At 35.7% G+C, this 23,379-nt stretch overlaps 1 protein-coding gene and 1 pseudogene across 1 annotated transcript; both read left to right on the top strand.

Annotated features, from left to right (window-relative positions):
• The first annotated feature begins 13,556 nt into the window (after window positions 1-13,556).
• Window positions 13,557-18,450, top strand: LOC113288667 (adoMet-dependent rRNA methyltransferase spb1-like). The gene is made up of 11 exons (XM_026537781.1): window positions 13,557-14,104; window positions 14,855-14,902; window positions 14,987-15,142; window positions 15,260-15,306; window positions 15,604-15,775; window positions 15,933-15,994; window positions 16,133-16,331; window positions 16,417-16,497; window positions 16,586-16,728; window positions 16,828-16,951; window positions 17,230-18,450. The coding sequence occupies exons 1-11, from the start codon at window positions 13,628-13,630 to the stop codon at window positions 18,262-18,264; spliced, it is 2,544 nt and encodes an 847-aa protein (XP_026393566.1). The 5' UTR covers window positions 13,557-13,627; the 3' UTR covers window positions 18,265-18,450.
• Window positions 18,451-18,804: 354 nt separating this feature from the next.
• On the top strand, window positions 18,805-23,205 carry LOC113291228 (annotated as a pseudogene).
• Window positions 23,206-23,379: the final 174 nt, after the last annotated feature.

Below are 23,379 nucleotides of genomic sequence, written 5' to 3'. Positions count from 1 at the left end.
AGTGAAATGCTCTACAACTCTTACCACTTATGAAGGGGACGGAGATCATATAAACCCAACACCAATAGCAGTTGCTGAATATGTTCTTAATGAATATACCATGGTGTCTAAGAAGGTTAAGGATCTAAAGATTGGAGAGGGGACTTCAAGTACGAAAATTTAACTTCGGTTAGTCATGTTAACTATATTTATCAGTTTTACCCAATTTTTTACTTGCTTTGTTGTGTGGTTTTTTAATGTTATGATTGGGATACAATTTCTTATTGTTTTGGTAGAACTATCGTCTCCTAATTTCCATAGTTTTATTTGCGTGTTTCTAGTATAATAGTTTTCTATATTTTAACTTTGATAAACATGATTATTATGTCATGGAATGCTCAGGGATGTAATAGTCCAAAGACCTTTAACCATCTTTAAATTTTGATTCAAAAACATAAACCTTATTTAGTCTTCATATCTGGGAACAAAAAGTCTTTTGAAAAAATGAAAATGTCTGCCAAAAAACTGAAGTCTAAGGATGGATTATTCCAAGGGGTCAGATTGTTGCTTGGTTCAATAACTTAGAAGTTTAGTTATGTGAAATTCAATTGAATATAATTACTGTCACTTTAAGGTCAGAGGGGTTCTTTTCTATACTTCATGTTTGTATGATGCTCCGAATTCTAAAGGCATATTTAGTCAGTGAGAGTATATTCAAACTTTAGCATCTCAAATTTCTCATCCTTGGATAATTGTAGGGGACCTAAATTTTTCCTTACACAACAGTGATAATAAGAATGGGGTAATGATTCCAATTCTAGTGCTGCCATGATCATTAAAACTGTAATCCAACAATTTGGCTTTATAGATTTGAAATTCACGGGTGATTCTTTTACTTGATCCAATCAGATAGAAGGGGTTGAAAATATTAGAGAAAGGATTGAAGGGGTTGAAAATATTAGAGAAAGGATTAATGAAAGTCTTATAAATATGGACTGGTTTGAATGCTTTCCTGATGCATTAGTTCATCATCTTACAAGAATTGACTCAAATTATAATCTTTTATTGATAGATTTTGATCCAATTAGAGGGTGGATGGAGCATAAGGATTATAGTATGTTCAGAGATAATGCTTGGAATGTTCGTAAACTGCATGATAATACTAATTTGCATAAACTGTTGATCTTCCCATGGATTTTAAGTATTGGAATTAAAATGTTAAAAACAAGGAAAGTATTTTAAAACAAAGTGATAAAGAAAATGCAAAGCAGGTCATTTGATCTCTAGGAAAATATTAAAGAATTTAGAGAATGAATTAGAAACTTTAAGCAAGATTGAAAACATATATTGGATTGAAAATAGTAAAGATAAGTTCTTTAAAGAACATGACGAGGAAAAATAATAATAATATGACATTTGACTATTTTTCGATATCTTATGTTATAATTATGAGATAGTTTCTTGCAGTGGAATCGAACAGAAAAAGGCATATTAATTTTGTTCATTCTCTAAGAGATAGTTCAGGTCCTTGGTTGGAGGAGAAGGAACAGTTGGATGTTCTTCTAAAAAACCATTTTCAAGGCATAAGTACAACTGAAGGAAACAATACTGATCCTATTTCTGATCATATTATACTTACGGTTATTACGGATGCAGAAAATGAGGAACTAATCAAAATGCAGATATTGAGGAAATTAAAAGGGTGTTGTTTAATATGAATCCGTGGGTATCTCTTGGTCCAGATGGATACCCGCTGGGATTTATTCAATATTATTGGAACCTTTTAGAACATGATGTTGTTAATCTATCTAGTAAGGAGTTTTTTTTTGAATCAGGTAAACTTCCGGAGTCTTTGAATAAAAATTTCATTGCTTTAATCCTACAAACAGAAAATCCGATCACTCCAGTAGATTTCAGGGCAATAAGTTTGAGCAATGCTTTATATAAGTTAATTTTTAAAATATTGGCTACTAGATTAAAAACTGTTCTAGATAAGATTATAACACCTAATCAGTCTGCCTTCATTTCAAAGCGACATGTAGTGGATAACATTGTTATTGCACATGAAATGCTTCATTCCATACAGACTAGTAAAACTAAGAAATGGTTTTTAGATTTAAAGTTAGACTTATCAAAAGCTTTTGATATAATGGAATGGCAGTTCATAGTGCGCATATTTAAGAACTTTGGATTTACATACATATGGTGTGATTTGATATATGAATGTATATGAACTGCTAAATCTACCGTGTTGCTAAATGGGGTTCCAGGAATACAGTTTATCCCATCGAGGGGTCTCCGACAAGGTGACTCCTTGTCTCCATATCTGTTATCACATCTTTAGAGGGCCCGTCTTGACTATTTTCTCATGTTGAACATAATAAATCTTTTTGGGTATGGAGATCAATACAAATTGTCTTATAATATCTCACCTCATATTCGCAGGTGATTGCTTTATTTATTGTGAAGCATGTATCTCTAAAGTCAGGCAGTTGACGAATATATTGGATGGTAAATCTTCGGATCAAAACATTAAATATCATAAATATGGTTTTTTTTTAGTAAAAAAGGTACATAATAAGCACATGAAAATACTAGTTAGAATGATGGGGGTTCCAAGAATATCAAAGGATGAAAAATACTTGGGAACACCACTATTTTTTAATAGACAAAGAGCCTTAAATTTTTAATCTCTACTTGATAAAGCTTCTAAGACTCTCAACGGATGGAAAGCCAAGTTATTAGCTCAATCAAGTTGTATAGTGCTGATTAACTCTTCATTATATACTTTTCCGGTATATCAGATACAATGTTTGAAATTCCCTTCATCTATATTGGAGAGTTTTGATAAAATACAAAGAGATTTTGATGGAACAAGAATGATCCCAAAAAAACATATTATCCAAAAGCTTGGTGTAAGGTTTGTACACCCAAATCATGTGGTAGGATGGGCGTACGAAATCCACGTATAATGAATATTTTTTTGCTGATTAAATTAGTATGGAGGTTGTTATATAACCCAAATGACCTATGAATTAGATTGCTCAAAGGAAAATACTTTTCCCGAAATAACCCATTCCATAAAAGTAGTCATACTCTTGGATATGCACAAGTATTAAGAAATGTTTAGAAGTCATCAAAGAGAATAATATTTTGGAAGTGGATAATGAGAGGAATATAATAATTTCAAAAGATAATTGAATTCCTAGAATGGACATTTTAAATGATTGACAACATGCTGAATTAATATATGTGTCTGACCTGATAGATAATGAAGGTAATTGGAATGTTCCTTTAATTAATTCTGCATTTCCTACCGCGATTGCATCTAGACTAAATTCTATTTATATAAAATTTGCAATCAGGATAGGCTAAGGTGGGTAGGAACAAAGAATGGAGAATTCTCTATCATGTCAGCATATAAAATACTTTCTCATGAATATCATACTAATTCAGATAAATTCTGGAACAAAATGTGGCATATGAAAACAATCCCTAGAGTCAATTTATTTACTTGGAAAATGGCATATGTTGTCTTACCATTAAAAGAAAAAATGAATGCGGTGTTGAAGCATGTAGAACCTTTATGTCTGTTATGTAATGATAATCATTATGAAACATCAGCACATTTATTTGTTTATTGTTCATTCACTAGAGCTGTATGGTTTGGGTTAGGCATTCAGATACCCAGTTATATGACTTGGGTGCGGTCTTGGTTTTCATCTTCTGTATGGGAATGGAAGAAGATTTTTTGTATCATATGTTGGCAGATATGCAAACACAAAAATGAGGTTGTTTTCAATAAGGTTAAGCCAAATAACGTGGAGTGTTTTAAACAAGATTCAAGGCTTTATAAATTAATGGAAATAACATTCAGGTGAAATGGATTCAAAAACAAGGAAAGCACGTCAACATTCTGACACAAATAGAAATGGTTTGGATGATATAAAGCATGATATTTTCTTTTTGGATGCATCGTATGATGATAATGATGGAACTTATGGGGTTGGCATAATTTATTGGCTTAAAATACAATTGCTAATATTTATTTATTCTCTGGAATCACCACGGGACCAACAACAGCAGGATGATTAGAAATACTCAGAACATTGCAATTAAACGGGAAACGATCTGTGAAATCCTACTGCCCCTTTCTTAAACCTGGACTAGAGAGCTAAATGAAAGAAACATCAGTATAACACACAGATTATAAGGGACGTAACAAATGCTTTGAACAACTAGACATCATCTTGCGATTGGAGAACAAAGTCAAATCTGAATGATGTGTCTTTTTTTGTGTGTAAAATTACTAAGGTAGAATGTAGATATGTAAATATGTAACACGAAGGTAGATAACTTAGCAAATGGAGTCGATTTCAGAAAAATGTTATATGTCAAATGACTCCAGTAGTGTTGTTTCGAAAGCTAAACTTTTAGATGGTTTTATAAAGGGGCAGAATATTTTGTTGTACAATGGTTAGTTGGTAATAAAACTTTTGGTTATTCAAAATCAGATTTTTCTGGACATACAGTCTCTGAGTGCAAATTTATTATGCGTGAAAATTCTCAAGCTGAGATTGAAGTCCATGCTTTGAGTGGGAAGAAAGTCAGAATTAGAAATAACAATAGGTAAATAGAAAATACTTTTGATATTATTTTTGGTACTAGTAAGAGCAAGTCCATTTACAGTTGTGTTTGGAAAAATATGGATATTTGATGGTCCACGTAGATGGGCAATCTAAATTTCTCATGGTGGGAAAAGAGTTTCTCATAGATGATTGGATTGATCGGCCATGGTTTGTTGCGCCAATGATCAGTTCAACTTGAGTCGTTCATCAATTAAACTAGATCCCGTCGTCCATGGGTTGGTCGACAAAGACCACATTTTTAACAGTTATCCAACGGTTATATCTCTCTGCTAACTATATAAATCTCATCCCATCCACCAATTAACGCACAACTACTATTTATTTTCTATTTCAAAAAAAATCATCGAATTTCTCATATATATTACTTGTTTTTAGTCTTTTAAATCTAGATTTTATCTTTCTTATGGATTCTAACTTAAAAAATGATGAAACACACACAAATGAGATAATCTTTCTCCAACAACAACAACAAGTGTTTATGGAGTAATCAGATCAAATGAATGAAGATTCAGACGATGGTAGAAAGATGATCAACATCATGATACAATTATACACAGTGAAAATTTCACGGCTCCTGAACTAAGAGTACTGAAGAAAATATATACATGGAGATTTTGAGAGGATGGACACTAATTGATGATGTGTGTACTTCGATGAAAATTTTCAATATCTCTTCTGAATGCTACAACAACTGGTCATTAGGATTATTGGAGAGTTTCGACGGGTAATTCCTAAATTCAACTATCAATTTGATGCACGAAACATACGAGCACATAGTCCCGAACAAAAGGTCACTGCATCCCTAAGGATTTTATGAAAAGTAGGGTCTAACAACCTCACCCAATATTTCGCTTATCAATCTGTATGGACTAACTCCAATATACTTTTAAAAGAATCAACTAAACATTTAAACTCAATCTTCATAAAAAAAGTATATTAAAGAGTTATATCTCAATTTCTCGATTCAATCCTCACTCAAACAAATAGGAATTTGCGAACCTGATTGAATACAAGAGAAATAATTTGAACGGTACCAAAGACCAATGTTCAAGGATCAATCAATTTCAATCAAAAACCAAAGGTTGGATTTAGCAATTGATCGATTCAACGCACAGCCTATGATATTTCAATTATATAACAAAATATAATGTGGAAAAGAAATAACACAGCCACCAAAAGTTTTGTTAACAAGGAAACCGCAAATGCAGAAAAACTCCGGGACCTAGTCCAGATTGAACACACACTGTATTAAGCCGCTACAGACACTAGCCTAATACAAACTAACTTCGGTATGGACTCCAGTTTAACCCCAATCAATCTCACACTGATGCAAGGTACATTTGCGCTCCTTACGTCTATGATCCCAACAGGATACCGCGCACTTGATTCTCTTAGTTGATCTCACCCACAAATAAGAGTTGCTACGACCAAAATTCGAAGACTTTAATAAACAAATTTGTATCACACAGAAAAGTCTACAAGAATAGATAAAATCTGTCTCCCGCAGAAATACCTACGAGTTTTGTTTCCTCTTTTGATAAATCAAGGTGAACATGAACCAATTGATATACCAGACTTATATTCCCTAAAAAATACATATAAATATCAATCACCTCACAATAATCTTAATCAACTAGCGAAACAATCTATTGTGGAATCACAAACAATAAGGAGAAGGTGTTTGTGACTACTTTTCTATCTTGCCTATCGGAGAAATTAATCTCAAGCCAATCTTACGATTGTACTCAAATACGATAGAAACAACAAGATCAGATCACGCAACTATAGAGAAAATAGTTGGGTCTGGCTTCACAATCCCAATGAAGTCTTCAAGTCGTTTACCTACAGGGTCTCGACAGAAACCTAAGGTTAAAGGAGAATCTAATCTAGCTTATACAACTAGTATCACACAGAAGGTATGGGGATTAGGTTTCCTAGTTGCTAGAGTTCCCCTTTATATAGTCTCCGAATCAGGCTTTGCACTCTAAGTTACCTTGGTAACAAAGCATTCAGTTCACCGTTAGATTAAAACCTGGTTAGATTCAAGGTAATATCTTTCAATCGTTAGATCGAACTTAGCTTGTCATACACACGTGAAATGTAACTTCATTTAGGTTTGAGTAACCGTACCTAAACGTGTACACTTAGTTGGTTGAACAATATTTAACCAATGGTTAGCCATATGAGCACTTTCATATCAACCTTATTCATCTTCACAATAAATAGTTCAAATGACTCAAAAGAACTAGTTAGAGAGTTGTTCAATTTCTTAGATCTCATAGAAGTATACAAGACACAATCGAAGCAAAAATGATTTTGATTCACTCGAATCGATTCATGAACATTATAGCCACGGTTTGCAAAGATTTCATTCTTTAATTTATAAATGTCTTAGTTCACGAATAAACCGTTTTTAGAAAATAACTCACTTAAGTACGCATACCGGTACGCATACTTAAGTACCCAGACTGAGCTTGTTTTCAGTTCACACACTCCATCAGAAATTCAAGGGATGTGAACTTCCGACAGTACGCGTACATGTACGCGGACTTAGCTCCGGTCATCCTAAACCAGTAAAGTACGCATACTTTGGTTCAAGGATTTTGGACTTACACAAGTATGAATTCACATACAATGTTTATATCCATTCATGGTTATATATTCGAAACTCTCATTCCAATCATTGAAACATTCTTAGAGGATGTTATATAGTTGTTATTCACAAACTATTTTTCATCAAAGCAATTTTCAATTTATTGAAACGATCAACATGACTTTCGTCACGAGTAAAGATGAACTTGGCCAAAGAGAATGTTTACCAACACATATTTCGAGAAATAGATAAGCGAGATAAACTCGGCTCGAAATAACAAATGTGTATAATCGAAGTCTATATAGCACTACGACTTTTGTATCAAGATAGGAGATAGAGTAGATAAACTTTTGAGTGATAGAGTTCAAGTCTGCACATTCCTTTTTGTCGATGAAGTTTTACCATTTCCTTGAGTAGTTCTTCGTATTTGCATGATGAACGCCGTGGAGTCTAGAGCTCAACTACACTTACTATCCTAGACCGATACTTAGCTATAAGTAGACTAGAAATCATGACTTATAGTTTTGGGAACTAAACTTGACAAATAATCTTGAGATAGCAACGTTTGCGAGTTGGACCGATCAGTGCTCTATCAATACATATGGAATACAAAATAAATAAACTTTGCAGCTTCTCATCCACATGTTTGATCTCCTTGGTTCTTCAAAATTACTCGAAATCTTCGTCACTTCCAAGTACTCCAATGATTCCAAAAATATTCAATTCAGCATCATCGTTGTTGAAGATCCGTAGACATAACAATGAGAAAACAATATCTCTCAATCATTGTTACACAGTGTCATAGTATTATTACACAACATCAAAGTTCAATTTTATCCCAACTTCAACAAAAATACTATGGTGATATGTATCACTCCCCCTTAGTCAATACTTCATCTCACATGAAAACCACTTCCCCTTACACAATGATCCGAAAACCGTATGTATTTGTAGTGTGAACTACACATTAGTTCTCCCCCTTTTTGTCAACAAAATTGGCAAAGGTACGAAAACTAATGAAATTTCCATAGAGACACTTCATGACCAAACGAAAGTACATATTAACTTTTTAGATGCAATCATATATTCGAAACTAAATGTATTCATCAAGGAGTTTATAAAGACACAAGATAACCCCTATAATATTCCACATCCGCACTCCTCACAAAGATTTGGAAATTAAGCACAAGTTCAACTAAGAACTCTCCCCCATAAAATGTCATTCCCGAGAGAACAACAAGAGCGACCTTACTTTCACAAGAAAATAAGGATTTCTTTGGACATTAGAAAAATTACATGAAACATGAATTTGTATCCAGAAAACTCGAATAAATTAATCCACGAGAGACCTTATTGATTAATCTAATCAGAAGTGTTCAACATAAGAAAACTTACGGAGCCGCACAGTATTTACATAAAAAATATGAATCGGGGAAGATCAATACTGCGGAATAAACAAAGATTCATTCTATTTCTCATCACCATTTGCACAATGACATATAATATACTTAATCTTTGTAAACAAAAGCTCATCCTATCTTCCATCAATATTTTCATAATGACATAATAGGCTTATCTTTTGTTTGTCAAAAGTTCATTCAATCTTTTGTGAATACTTGCATATCGACATATGAAAGACTTAACTTTTGACCAAGTATGGGACAATCATAGTTCACGGACGCAAACACACATATCCCATAACAAATTGCAATATATGAAATCATAAAGATTAATACTGCAAAATCATCTTCCAAATAAACTTTAGAATTTAAATGAATAAATATAAAAACATTGCAAGACGAGAACGTTGGAAATAGATATGTGTACTCACAATAATGGCTATTCCAAATCCAAGTTATCCTTCTTAAAAAGCACAAGAATAAAATTCTCATAAGAAGTTTTCCTAGACAAAATAAAAACAGACTTTAAAAACAAAAACTGATAAAGAACGAAACTAATCATCATCGGAGACCATAAGAGTGGCTTGAATCTTATCCATGTCATCCTTGATTTCTATAAACTTAGAGGCAATCACAAGTAGATGTTCTTGCACACACCTTACCTTGGCACTAATCTTATCAACACCTTTAAGAATTTGATGAAAAAGATTCATGGAGGAGGTATCACATGATCCATCAAGATTGTCACATCTTTGTCTCTTGCAAGCACTCTCCTTCATACGTTTGAAAGTACATGGACAAACAAGCTTGGTAGTTCCAATGGAGTTTCCAATCAGACCAATGGAGAAGGTGCGACAAATTTTCTCAATCAAGCATGGATAGCCTAACTTCTTGTTAGGAGATTTCATCGCCAATATCTGATAAATAATAAACCCACAAATGTCGAGACTTTGAGTTCCCAACTCAAGGAAATAGACCAACTCCGAAAACTCACGACTCCAACGAGAATTCTCAATCGTGGAGGGACAAAGATTAGATATGCCAAGTTTTCCAAAGGACATCAAAAGAAGATTAAGATTATCGGCAGGAAATTTTCCCATATTCCAATCAACACTATTACCAAAGAGACCAACATAAATGGTTTTATAAGAAGGTCTTTCATGACTAGGTCTTGGTAGGCGAAAACTCTCAAGGGGAATTTTGGTAATCTTTGAAATTAACTCTCTATTTACATGAATCCTTTGTCTATTTATCATGGTCATGAATTCCATGTCATCACAATTAACATCATAGATGTTAGAATAGAAGATTCTTGTAAGAGTGTCAAAACCTTCACCAAGACCATCAAAGATATTTCCAAGATTGAATTTCCCAAAACAAATCAAATCCTCTTTATGTCCACTAGTAAAATCCAACTTCTTTTCTAGAATAAACCCATTAGAAGAATTTTTTTCAAAAACCTTCCCACAAGAATCATTGACAAATCTAATTCTAATGGAAGTTTGATCTATTGGTAAGTTCATGCTAGAAGAAGATGGAGAACTCAAGTTTTTTGAACCGTCTTTTGAAACCTTGAAATTCTTCATGAGAAATTAAACAACAAGATATAAGTGGAAGAGATGACTTACTTGAAACGTTTCTTGAAGACCCCTTTGCACCTTTTGACCTTCAAGAAAGATTAATGGAGAAAACACAGAAACCGTAAAACGTTCACGAACGCAGACTAGAAGGGAGGAAGGAGAAGGTGCGCGTACTCTCCTTTTATCTACACAATAATGGTCTTGGACCCGTTTTAGAACGACGACCCAAAAAAGGAACGTGGGATTTCTTAGGTGGTCAATCACTAAGGTTATGCAACTTGCTAAGGCACACAAATGTGCGAAGCGTGCGAAAAAGAAAAAAATTAACCCAGGTACAAGCAAAGCAAACTGTTTCTTGCCCCATCTCAAGATATATACAAATGGGGTAATGCCAACAAGTTACCAAGTGGCGAGATGTGCAGAGAGATTCTCATGCACCATTTCCGGTTGATATTTGTGAACAGTACCAGTGATATAATCATAGGAATGATGATAATCAGGCTTAGGAGAGCTTTCTAGCTTCCTTGTCATGTGACCAGAAATAAGATTTTTCCGATGTCTTAAACTTGTGTCAACACCACGAGAGTCCGTTTCATTAGTCCCACTTGTGTTGACAACATTTTTAGTTCGTACATCATGATTGCATGATTTTATATATGTCGAACTTTTATCGGATTGATTCTTCTTCTTAACCGAGTTAAGCTTTTCTAAGAATCTAAAAACGTTTTCAAATGCTCTAAATAGATCTTTGTCAATTGATCCATCATGATAGTATTCCTCAAAAAGATTAAGAATTAATCTAGTGAGATTCCATATCTTTGAGCGTAAAGAACGTTTTCTCAATCTTCCTTTCTTTTTAATTTTTCCTTTAGATTGTTTATCATCATCTAATATTTCCAAAGTCTTAGATGGAATGAGATTATCATGAGAAACCATAGGTCTGGTCCATAATAATCTCTGAACAATCTTTAAGGAGTTTTGGTGTGCGTTACAGATGCTGAGAGCAAGTTTCCCACATAAATTTCCCATAAGGGTAAACTTTAAGGATCAATAAAACAAAAACTTATTAGGTCTAAAGTGTTTGCCTGCTCTGATACCAATTGAAAAAGTGGGGGTCTAACAACCCCACCAAATATTTCGCTTAGCAATCTGTACGGATTAACTCCAATATACTGTTAAGATAATCAACTAGACAGTTAGACTCAATCTCAATAAAAAGTATATCAAAGAGTTATATCTCAATTTCTCGATTCAATCCTCACTCAAACAAATAGGAATTTGCGAGCCTGATTGAATACAAGAGAAATCACTTGAACAGTACCAAAGACCAATGTTCAAGGATCAATCAACTTCAATCAACAACCAAAGGTTGGATTTACCAATTGATCGATTCAACGCATAGCCTATGATATTTCAATTATATAACAAAATATAATGCGGAAAAGAAATAACACGGAAACCAAAAGTTTTCTTAACGAGGAAACCGCAAATGCAGAAAAACTCCGGGACCTAGTCCAGTTTGAATAGACACCGTATTGAGCCGCTATAGACATTAGCCTACTACAAACTAACTTCGGTATGGACTGCAGTTGGAACCAAATCAATCTCACACTGATGCAAAGAACATTTGCGCTCCTTATGTCTCTGATCCCAGCAGGATACTGCGCACTTGATCCCTTAGTTGATCTCACCCACAACTAAGAGTTGCTGCGACCCAAAGTCGAAGACTTTAATAAACAAATTTGTATCACACAGAAAAGTCTACAAGAATAGATAAATATGTCTCCCACAGAAATACCTACGAGTTTTGTTCCGTCTTTTGATAGATCAAGGTGAACATGAACCAATTGATAAACAGACTTATATTCCCAAAAAACTACCTAGAAATATCAATCACCTCACAATAATCTTAATCAACTAGCGAAACAAGATATTGTGGAATCACAAACGATAAGGCGAAGGTGTTTGTGACTACTTTTCTATCTTGCCTATCGGAGAAATTAATCTCAAGCCAATCTTACGATTGTACTCAAATACGTTAGAAACAACAAGATCAAATCACGCAACTATAGAGAAAATAGTTGGGTCTGGCTTCACAATCCCAATGAAGTCTTCAAGTCATTAAAGCGATTTTCAATTTATTGAAACGATCAACATTACTTTCGTCACGAGTAAAGATTAACTTGGCCAAAACGAAAGTTTACCAACACATATTTCGAGAAATAGATAAGCGAGATAAACTCAGCTCGAAATAGAATGTGTATAATCGAAGTCTATATAGCAATACGACTTTTGTCTCAAGATAGGATATAAAGTAGATAGACTTTTGAGTGATAGATAAGTTCAAGTCTCCACATACCTTTTTGTCGATGAAGTTCCACCATTTTCTTGATTAGTTCTTCGTCTTTGTATGATGAACGCCGTGGAGTCTATAGCTCAAATACACTTACTATCCTAGATCGAGACTTAGCTACAAGTAGACTAGAAATCAAGATTTATAGTTTTGGCAACTAAACTTGACAAACAAGCTTGAGATAGCAACGCTTGCGAGTTTGACCGATCAGCGCTCTAACATTTTACCTTATGGTTTGCCAGAGGATACTTGTGATGAGTACATTCGTGTATCAAACACAGCTTCATACGAAAATCTCATTATGTTTTGCGATATTGTATTCAACCACTTTCGTCCACGTTTTTTTTACGACAACCAGCGCAATGGCTGGATATAACATGCTTATTTTTGACTTCCGGTCTCGAATAACAACATCAATATTTTACATAAATCGGCTTTGTACGAAGAACTGAAGTATGGAACTGCTGCAACTGCAAATTTGATCGTCAACAATAATAACTATAATATTGGGTATTTTTTGAATGGCGAAATTTTATCCAGCCTGACCGACGTTAGTTCAAACTTACACTGATATCCCCAAACATGATGAGAACCATGATAGAAGGTGCTTTAACAAGAAGCAAAAGTGACGTAGAAAGCACGTCGAACGAACATTTGGAATTTTAAAGAGAAAATTCCACATAATTTGTTAAATCGGCCAGTCCTCCAGTATCCAATCGGCCAGTCCAGAAAATATTAGATCCACTGCATAAAGGATTAGATGACAGATTTGGATACGGACGAAAGTTTGAAAGCTGCTATTTAGATAGACTGGACGCCGGCCGAACCAAATCCGTCGGATTTCATCTGCTGCTCACAATACCTACATGAAAGACAGACAGGCCCAATAAATCGCCAATAGTCCAACTGTCCACAGCCCAACAGCTCAGCAAGTCGGTCGACTCACCAGGCAAAGCTAAACCCTAAAATCCAATAAAACCCTATAACTTTGCTAGAGCTTCTCTTTCTCGTTTCTTGCTTTCCTCCACCCTCAACCCCAAGAACACAGTTGCAGACATACAGACGAGGGAAAAATGGTTCAGAAATCAAAGGGAAAGCATAGGTTAGATAAATACTATCATCTAGCCAAAGAACAAGGTTACAGATCTAGAGCAGCATTCAAATTGCTTCAATTAGAAGCTAAATTCAATTTCTTAGAATCAGCTCATTCTGTGTTAGATCTTTGTGCCGCACCTGGTGGTTGGATGCAAGTTGCTGTTAAAAAAATCCCAGTTGGTAGTTTTGTTCTTGGTATTGATCTTTTCCCAATTAAACCTATCAGAGGTGCTATTTCAGTTGAAGAAGATATTACTACTGCTAAATGTAGAGCAACTATTAAGAGGCTTATGAGTGAAAATGGTGTTAGAGGTTTTGATGTTATATTACATGATGGTTCTCCTAATGTTGGTGGTGCTTGGGCTCAAGAAGCTACAGTTCAGACGTCTTTGATTATTGATTCTGTTAAACTCGCCACTGAATTTATGTCGCCTAAAGGGACTTTTGTTACTAAGGTAATATAATGTTTTGATTAGGTTTTATGAGTTTGTTAATTTTGTGAATTTTATTTTAGCTAGTGTTTGTGGATTGTTTACTGTGTTAAATCCAAATGATGAGAAACTTTTTTTTTTTTGGGTGCTGCCTCTGCAACCTCTTCTGTTCACATGGTGCAATAGATTAGTACCATTTTTGGGTGCTGCTGTAACTCAGCAATAGCATATATCTGTGGTTTATTTGATACTGTATCAGTTAAGTTTACATACACAGCACCCACAATGGATACTTTCAGCTCACTTAGTATTAGGTTTGTAAATATGATTTGTTATGTTATGTGTGGGTTCAGTAGGAGTTAAACCACAATAGATATAATGCTTACTAATGTTTTAGACTTTTAGATATGCTGCTGCTGGTGGTTTGTTAAATTATCTCTTTGGCTTTGCTTTGCTTTTGGTACTCCTAATTAAGCATAACAAAAAAAAACATGAGTGCACTGTCCCCTGGGTTAATATGCTGAGTCCATATGAAATTCCAGCTCCGGGTTTTGATCATGGCTATTTTCTTTATAAGTTGCTTAACAATTGCTGCTATGGGGATTACTAGTGGTTCAATCGCTGAAAGAACTCAGCTGTTGCTTATATCATTTACTCGGTTATTTTTACTGGTTTTGTTTATCCTGTTGTTTCTCATTGGTTTTAGTCTTTCTGTGTTCTTTGACAAGTTGAATTTTATTTAGGTATTGATTACTTGTCTATCGTGTTCTGTAGATTTTCAGGTCACAAGATTACAATGCCGTCCTTTACTGTCTGAAGCAGGTAACAGTTTTGTTTCTTTGTAACTGAAGATAGTGAAATTACTTTTGCCTGTTTCTGTTGTCTAATTCAGGGTTTGCATCACAGTTATTTGAGAAAGTCGAAGTGACTAAACCAATTGCCAGTCGTTCCACATCTGCAGAAACGTACATTATAGGTAAAAAATATTTAGCCCCTGCAAAGATTGATCCCCGTCTCCTAGATGTCAAGCATTTATTTGATGTTGAAGAGAAAAAGCAACAGGTAATTCTTGTTAAAACATTAATTTATGGAGAGTTACCTTTTATTTTTTTTTTGATCACACTTTTCTTTCATTAATTCATATCAGACTTCTGATTCTGTAAGTGTCTGCAATTGTAGGCAAAGGATGTTCTTGGAAAAGGAGGAAAAACGAGACATCGTGATGGGTATGTATCATTTTTGCGACTGAGTAATTCTTTTTACTGAATTGTGAAAACATGGTTCTTTTTCTTGCACATGTTAGTGATTGTGAATTGTTTCTTGTGGGCGATCGTTCTATTTCATCACTTTCATAACCTAAAACTTTTTCTACTTTTGGAGCACAGAGACTTGGAAATTTAAAAGGAAAATGAACAACTAACATAATAAAATCTCCTATGTATGCACCTACACTGTTACATATTTGCTCTATGCTTGAATTTTTGTTCATTAATTTTGGTTTATCATATATATGATTATTTCAGGTACGTAGTAGATAGCGAAGGCAAAACTATGGCAATCCTAAGGACGGTTGTTTTGGCTTCAGATTTTGTGTGGTCTGCGACCCCACTTGAGATTCTTGGGACAGCTACTTCCATATCCTTCAAGGATCCTGCTTGCTTACCATTAAGAGATCATAGTTTAACCACTGATGAGGTACTTGCCTTTTTTCGATAGTAAATGCTGTTTTAGGTATCTTTGTCTACTGGTCAATGATGTTCATTTTGTTATCCAACACAGAATGTTTTTTGCATCAGGTTTGGTTGTCTGTTTGCTGCTGTTTCAACTAATTCTAATTACCTTGTCTTTTCAGGTCAAGGCTCTATGTGAAGATCTGCAGGTTCTGGGAAAGCAAGATTTCAAGCATCTGATGAAGTATGTCACTGCTTATTGATTTTTCAATAAGCATATAGTCCTCAAATATAGATGTTAAGAACATGGGTAACAGTTATCCATGTTAGCTGGCATAATTTTTCATCTCATTTAGTTTCATGTCTTTCTCCAAATTAACAGGTGGAGGATAAATTTGAGAAAGGCACTATCCCCCACACAGAAGGCTATTCCTAAATCTACTGATGCTGAGGATGAAAATAAGGCTGATGAGGACGACGATGATGATGATAAGATGCTCAACGAAATGGAGGAGCTGACGTACGCTATGGAGCGCAAGAAGAAACGTGCAAAGAAAATTGCTGCAAAAAGACTAGCCAAGGTCGGTAGACTACAATTTGTTTGTGTGTCTTTTATGTGATGTCATTAAGCTGATTCTTTCCATTACCTTCTTCGAAAATCTGCAGGATAAAACACGTAAGATGCAGGTTGATGCATTGGAAGATGGTTATCAAGAACATGATTTGTTTTCTCTTTCTTCTATCAAGGTTTGTTTAAACACAGGGCAATACCTTCAGTCTGAAACTTATTGTTTATCTTCTTACTAACAATACCTACCTTGTTTATTTTTTTTAGGGAAAGAAGGACCTAGAAATTGTTGACTCAACAGAACTCAACGATGAAACTGGCAACTTAGGAGACAGTGAAAATGAAGACCAGGAGACTCGTATTCAAAAGGATTCATCCAGTGATATTGACACTGATGAGGAGCAACAGAGGTACTCTTTTCAATACCTTATTCCTGCTTTAAATATACTTGGTGATGTACTAGTATTGTATATGTTCACTGACTGATCCTTTTGTATTCATCTGACTAGGTATGACGACGAACTCGAGGGTTTTCTTGACGAAGCTTATGAACGATATGTCACTAGAAAAGAAGGAAGTTCTCAGCAGCGAAAGCGTGCTAGGAAGTCCTATGACGAAAAGGAACTATATAAGGTATGTAATTTCATTACTGGTATCTTCTTACAGCAGTGAACATGTATCTTCTTACCTTTCAAACTTGATTAAATCTTTGGATGACCTTTCTCCGGAGCATCTTAATATTGAGAAATCATTTTTGTGACACTTTTATCTCAATGCCCACTCTAGTTGGGTGACAATGGTCCCTCCATGTTCCACCTCATGCTGTTGTTACTTAGTATAATTTTTCTTTTATAGTTTGAGTTTGTTTTGCTTTCTCTGTTTGACTTTGATTTTTTATTTTTGTCATGTAGGGTGATGATGCTATTGAATCGGATCATGATTCTGACAAAGAAATGATTGATAGTGAAGCCAATCCTTTAATGGTTCCACTTCAAGAGGAGGAAGCACAAACACAAGAACAGATTACAGAGCAGTGGTTTAGTCAGGATGTCTTTGCTGAAGCTGCAGCAGATGAAGAACAATTGTGGAAAAAGGAGAGTGACGATGAAATGGAGGTTGACATAAAAGAGACAAAGCTTTCAATTCCGGAAGTATCTAAACAGAATATGACAATGACTGATGATTCCAACAGTTCCAAACTCCCTAAGAACAAAGCTGCTAAAGCTGCAGAGGATGACTTCGAAATAGTCCCTGCTCCTGCTACGGACTCGAGTGATGATTCATCCTCATCCTCCGATGAATCAGAGGATTTAGATAATTATCAAAAGTCTGTGATATTAGCCACTGCAAAGAAAATGCTGAGAAAGAAACAGAGGGAGACGTTACTTGATGACGCTTACAACAGGTATATGTTTGACGATGAGGGATTGCCCACATGGTTCCTTGATGAGGAAAAGAAGCATAGGCAGATGACAAGGCCTGTAACTAAAGAGGAAATTGCTGCTCAAAAGGCACAGTTTAAAGAGATTGATGCTTGTCCTGGAAAGAAGGTTGCACAGGCTAAAGCTCGAAAGAAGAGGGTTGCTATGAGGCAGCTGGAGAAGGTCCGAAAGAAGGCAAACACCATTTCTGACCAAACTGACATCAATGACATGTCAAAGAGCAAGATGATTGAGCAGCTTTACAAGAAAGCACAACCTAAGAGAGTGAAGAAGGAATATGTTGTTGCCAAGAAGGGAGTTCAAGTTAAACCCGTTGGGAAAGGAAAGGTTCTAGTCGATCGGCGGATGAAAAAAGATCAGCGGTCTCGTGGAATTGGTAGACACGGCAAGGGTCCCTCTAAGAAGAGTAAGGCCGGTGGCAAGGGTGGTGCTAAAGGCAAAGGAGGATCTGCTAACAAAGGAGCATCCGCTCACAGAGGAGGAAAGAAAGGAAAAGCCTTTTGATTATACAGAGTAGAAGACTGAAGCTATTTTGATTAATTTTTAAGTTCTACAATTTTGTGAGCAGATTTTATTACTGTTAGCTGCCATTTTCTCTGGAAGTTGAATATTGTTGCATATCACTACTTCTGGAATTGAGTAATTTATATGTACGCATAAAGCTTTAATATTTGCTCGACTGTTCCAAAATTTGTTGTGTTGGCCATTAACATCAGAATCGCATTTCTTCCCTTCCTCATACGGCTGGAAAAAATTATTGTAGGACAAAAGACAGGTTTTCATCATTGCAAAGTCGAAATTTGCCAGTTTGATGAAGCTTCATTCATTCAGATGTCGCTTGTGGTCTAGGTTTCGGGATCCTTTCGGCTTCAACAGCTCGTCGCAAAGCCGGGATAACCATATCAACCCACAAAATAATTTAGGGCTTTTTAATAAAGTGGCCACCTTTTCGACACATAATTAAGAAAGTGGCCATTTTTTTGAATCTTTTTATAAAATAGCCGAGATAGAATTTTTCCGTCCCGTTTTAAAAAAAAAACAGTAATGGCAGTTAAGTTAACACGAGTCAAGGGTATTTTAGACCTTTTATAACCTAGTCAATTCGCGACTCGGCCGTGTTAGAGAAAAGCACTCATCTTCTTCTGTTCTTCTCCTGTAATTTTTCATTTCCATGGAACGCTAGCAAATCATTGAAATCAAACCAAATTGAACAGAAATCCAATGAATGATTACCCAAAATTTGTCTACGTCTCCCGAATTAACCTATCTTAATTGAAAAAAAAAATCATCTAAGAAATGAACAATTACGAACCCTTACTCGAAACCAACAAGAACCCATCTCTAAATTCTTCAAAAGCCCTCAATTCATCTCTTTTAATTCGTCTCTGGATTTAATTCGTTTCATAATCTCAAATCAACATCATCCCATCTGTTCTTCTTTTTATAAGAATTGCAGCAGAGCTTCTTCCCAAACCCATGACCATATTCATCATCATGACCTCAATCTTCTTCTTAATCTTGATTCACTAGAGCATCGAATCCCCATATTCAGAATCTCTCCATCAAATCCTTCGATTACCCCAAGATATGAGATCGATTCGACAGCAGAAACAACAATTCTTTACTTTTTTCTCGAACTAACAACAACCCAAGCTTAAATCGGAAGTCTAGAGACCACCAGACCCGATCGACTTCACTTACTCTTCTCTCAATTCTCTGTCGGTTCCTCGATCTGGTTTGGGGTAATAATAGCAGCAACTGCTGTTCTTTCTTTTCATCTCATTTTAAGGGAACTGGAACAATGAATGAATGAATGAGATTAACACATCTCTCGATTTAGGATATGATAGTAATTTCAGCACAAAAATTGACTAAGTCCGCTTGTTGGACCATTTCGGTAGGACCAGGTGAAAAACTTAACGGAAAGGCCAGTTTATAAAAGTTTTAAATTTTTTGGCCGGCTTATTAAATATATGGATGGAAGCTGGTCAATTTATTAATTTGCCCAAATAATTTACGGCAGGGCACCAGTTTTTATGGACCATGGTTTTTTTGAGGGGACCATGATTTTATTACACCACCTTCCCTATAGGTATATGGAGTGTCCTAAAGTGTTGAAATGACTAACCTACCCTTAACCTAATTTAATTTAAAACCAACTTAATAACCAGCTATATATATATATATATATATATATATAACTACCACCTCTTCCCACCACCACCGCCGATTACCACCACGACCACCTTCGATTATCACCACCACCGCCCACCACCGCCGATTACCACCACCACCACCACCACCACCACCACCAACCACCGATTACCACCACCACCTCCGATTACCGCCACCACCAACCACCACCACCTCTACATATATAGCTTAATTTAAAACATTAACAAAGATATTCTCACAAACCCATTACTTGTCATTCTTTTTTGGTTGAATAAATGAGAAGTAATCATCAAAATGAGTTGAAAATGGAAGTTGCAGAGAGGTTTAATGGAGATTTTTTTTTCCAGAGAAAAGTTCGGTTACGTTGCAAAAAACAAGTCTCAGTCGAACTTTTAGTTCGGTTACGTTGCAAAACGTTCGATTTCGTCGCAAAAAGTTCGGTTATCACGAATTAATTTTTTCTTAACCGAACTCAGAGTTCGGTTGACTCGCAAAAAATACTTTTAACCGAACTCCTTGTATTAGAACAACACAAGTCCATAAGTTCGGTTCCTTCGCAAAATAAGGACATCACCGAACTTTAAGTTCGGTTGGTAGAGCAATTTGATATGTAACCGAACACACAAGATATACCCAAATAAATTGTTAAGTTCAAAGTTCGGTTACCTACCATTTTATACTAGGTAACCGAATATAACACTGTAACTTTGGTTGTTTTTTTTATCGGCGAGTTCGGTTAGATACGCTTTTGGATAAAAGTTTGCGAACCAACCGAACTATGTACAGTTGGTAAAATTTTATTTTCACGTAAAGTTCGGTTAGTTATTGTTTGCAAAGCAACCAAACTTCTAGACCCTAAAGTTCGGTTACATTGCGGGCAAACCGAACATTACGCTGTACGACCAAAACCTCCATTAACGAGCGAGTTCGGTAACCTGCGTGTTTGGAAATTGTAACCGAACTACACTTTCAGGTTTGTTCGGTTACATGTTCTTGACATATGCCATATGGTAACCGAACTAGCCCAAATCTACATAAAAATTTCACTTTTTTTGAAAGTTTGGAGCAATTAAACCAACATTATCTAAGTTTGAAGCATACCTGATAACCCAAATGCTCTTCCTCCGGTTGTGGTTGGTAAATTTTTTCATGTTTTTCTTCTTCATCTTCTCTAACTTTACTCTCTCAATAATTCTACTTCTTTAGCTTAATCATTTCACTAATCATTATCCAAAATTAATCAGGAGGGTTGTTTAAGTATTAATATAAATATCTAGATAAAGGGTGACCTAGATTTACTTCTAAATATCTTACTAAAAATAGAACCATGGTCCCCAAAAAAAACCATCGTCCCGAAAGATCGTTCCTCTAAAAACCTCGTACTGTACTACTGTATCTCCTCTGTGATCAGCCTCTCGACCTCTTGAACCCTAAAATTGTACAGAGAAGAGAGAAAATAGGTAAGAAGGTAAAGGGAGGGGATAGGTTAGACAAATACTATCGTCTAGCCAAAGAACAAGGTTACAGGTCTAGAGCATCATTCAAATTGCTTCAGTTAGAATCAAAATTCAATTTTCTAGAATCAGCTCGTTCTGTATTGGATCTTTGTGCTGCACCTGGTGGTTGGATGCAAGTTGCTGTTAAGAAAATCCCAGTTGGTAGTTTTGTTGTTGGAGTTGATCTTTATCCAATTAAACCTATCCGAGGTGCTATTTCAGTCGAAGAAGATATTACTACTGCTAAATGTAGAGCAACTATTAAAAAGCTTACGTGGGATAATGGTGTTAGACGTTTTGATGTTGTATTACATGATGGTTCTCCTAATATTGGTGGTGCCTGGGCTCAAGAAGGCACGACTCAGAATTCATTGGTCGACGATGCTGTTAGGCTTGCTACTGAATTTTTATCAGCTAATGGGACTTTTGTTACTAAGGTATTCAGGTCGGAAGATTACAACAAGGTCCTGTACTGTCTTAAGCAGGTAAGAGCTTTGTTTCTGTTTCACTGAACTTAGTAATATTACCATTACTTCTTTTTGTGATTAATATCGTATTCTGGGTGTCCATTGCAGTTATTTGACAAAGTTGAAGTGACTAAACCAATTGCCAGTCGTTCCACATCTGCAGAAACCTATATTGTGAGTAAGAATTATAAAGCCCCTGCAAAGATTGATCTCCGTCTGCTCAACCTGAAGTATTTGTTTGATGTCGAACAGGAGGTAATTCATGTTACATCTTAGAATATCAAGATTTGAATGAATAGCTCTCATTCTATCTGTTTCCGATCACCATTGATTAATGTTTCCCAAGTTCCCCAATTGATGAGTATATCTTTATATGCTTGAATGTTTTGGTTCGCTTTATCTTTTTACTACAAGTACAATGATATGTCACCAACAAGGGTGGTCGCTTTAGCTTCGGATTTTGTGTGTTCTGAGACCCCACTCGAAGTTCTTGGGACGGCTGCTTCAATATCCTTCGAGGATCCTGCTTGCTTATCTTTGAAAGATCATAGTTTAACCACCGAAGAGGTATTTCTTATAATAACTGCATCCTATGTCTTTGTCAACTGGTCCATAGGGTTTTGTTTATTTCTGAAAGTGAAATGTTTTCGACGTCGTGTTTTGTAGTCAATGTGCTGGGGGTTTAACTAATTCTAGTTAGTTTGTGTTTTCAGGTGAAGATGATATGTGGAAATCTGCTGGTTATGGGAAAGCAAGAGTTCAAGCATCTGATGAAGTATACTTCTGAACATTCATCCGTACATTAACATATAGTCCTCCAATATACATGTTGAGAAAGTGGGTGTTGTAGTTATCCATATTAGCTGGTAAAACCTTGTCTCATTTGGTCTCATGTTTGTCTCCAAATATTTAGGTGGAGGGTGGATGTGAGAAAAGCCATGCCCCCCTCGAAGAAGGCTACTCCTCCTAAACCTAGTGATGCGGAGGATGAAAATAAGAGTGATGATTCTGATGAAGATGATGATAAGTTACTCAATGAAATGGAGGAGCTGACGTACGCAATGGCAAGCAAGAAAAAACGTGCAAAGGAACTTATTGCGAAAAGACAAGCTAAGGTTATTAGATTATAATCTGCTAAGGCGTCTTCTAACCTGAGTGTGCTTGAAGGCTTTCTAGATGATTTTTCTTTTACCTTCTTTAAACTTCTGCAGGATAAATAACGTAAATCTACTGGAATGCAGATAGATGCATCGGAAGATGGTTATGTTGACGATGAGTTGTTCCCTCAGCAGCGAAAATCATTATGATTTGATGAGGGGAAATTTCATTACTGACATATTGCTGGCAGTGAACATGTATCTACTTGCCCTTATGACTTGATTAAATCTGCTCCGGACGACCTCTATCTGGGGCATCTCTGTTTTGATTTTTTCATTGTCTTGCCTTTGTCTCAATGCCGCTTTTTCATATCATTTTCTCTG

Source organism: Papaver somniferum, chromosome 6, assembly GCF_003573695.1.
Source record: "Papaver somniferum cultivar HN1 chromosome 6, ASM357369v1, whole genome shotgun sequence".
Taxonomy (NCBI): Eukaryota; Viridiplantae; Streptophyta; class Magnoliopsida; order Ranunculales; family Papaveraceae; genus Papaver; species Papaver somniferum.
Note: the sequence above shows the minus strand (reverse complement) of the source record. Positions and strands in the feature narration are given on the sequence as shown.

What these genes read in the sequence shown, in the direction of transcription:
- LOC113288667 (XM_026537781.1), top strand. Translation starts at nt 13,628, where the DNA reads ATGGTTCAGAAATCAAAGGGAAAGCATAGGTTAGATAAATACTATCAT. An exon ending in GATTTCAAGCATCTGATGAA is followed by an intron (nt 15,995 to 16,132) that starts GTATGTCACTGC and finishes CCAAATTAACAG; the next exon opens with GTGGAGGATAAATTTGAGAA. An exon ending in CTGCAAAAAGACTAGCCAAG is followed by an intron (nt 16,332 to 16,416) that starts GTCGGTAGACTA and finishes GAAAATCTGCAG; the next exon opens with GATAAAACACGTAAGATGCA.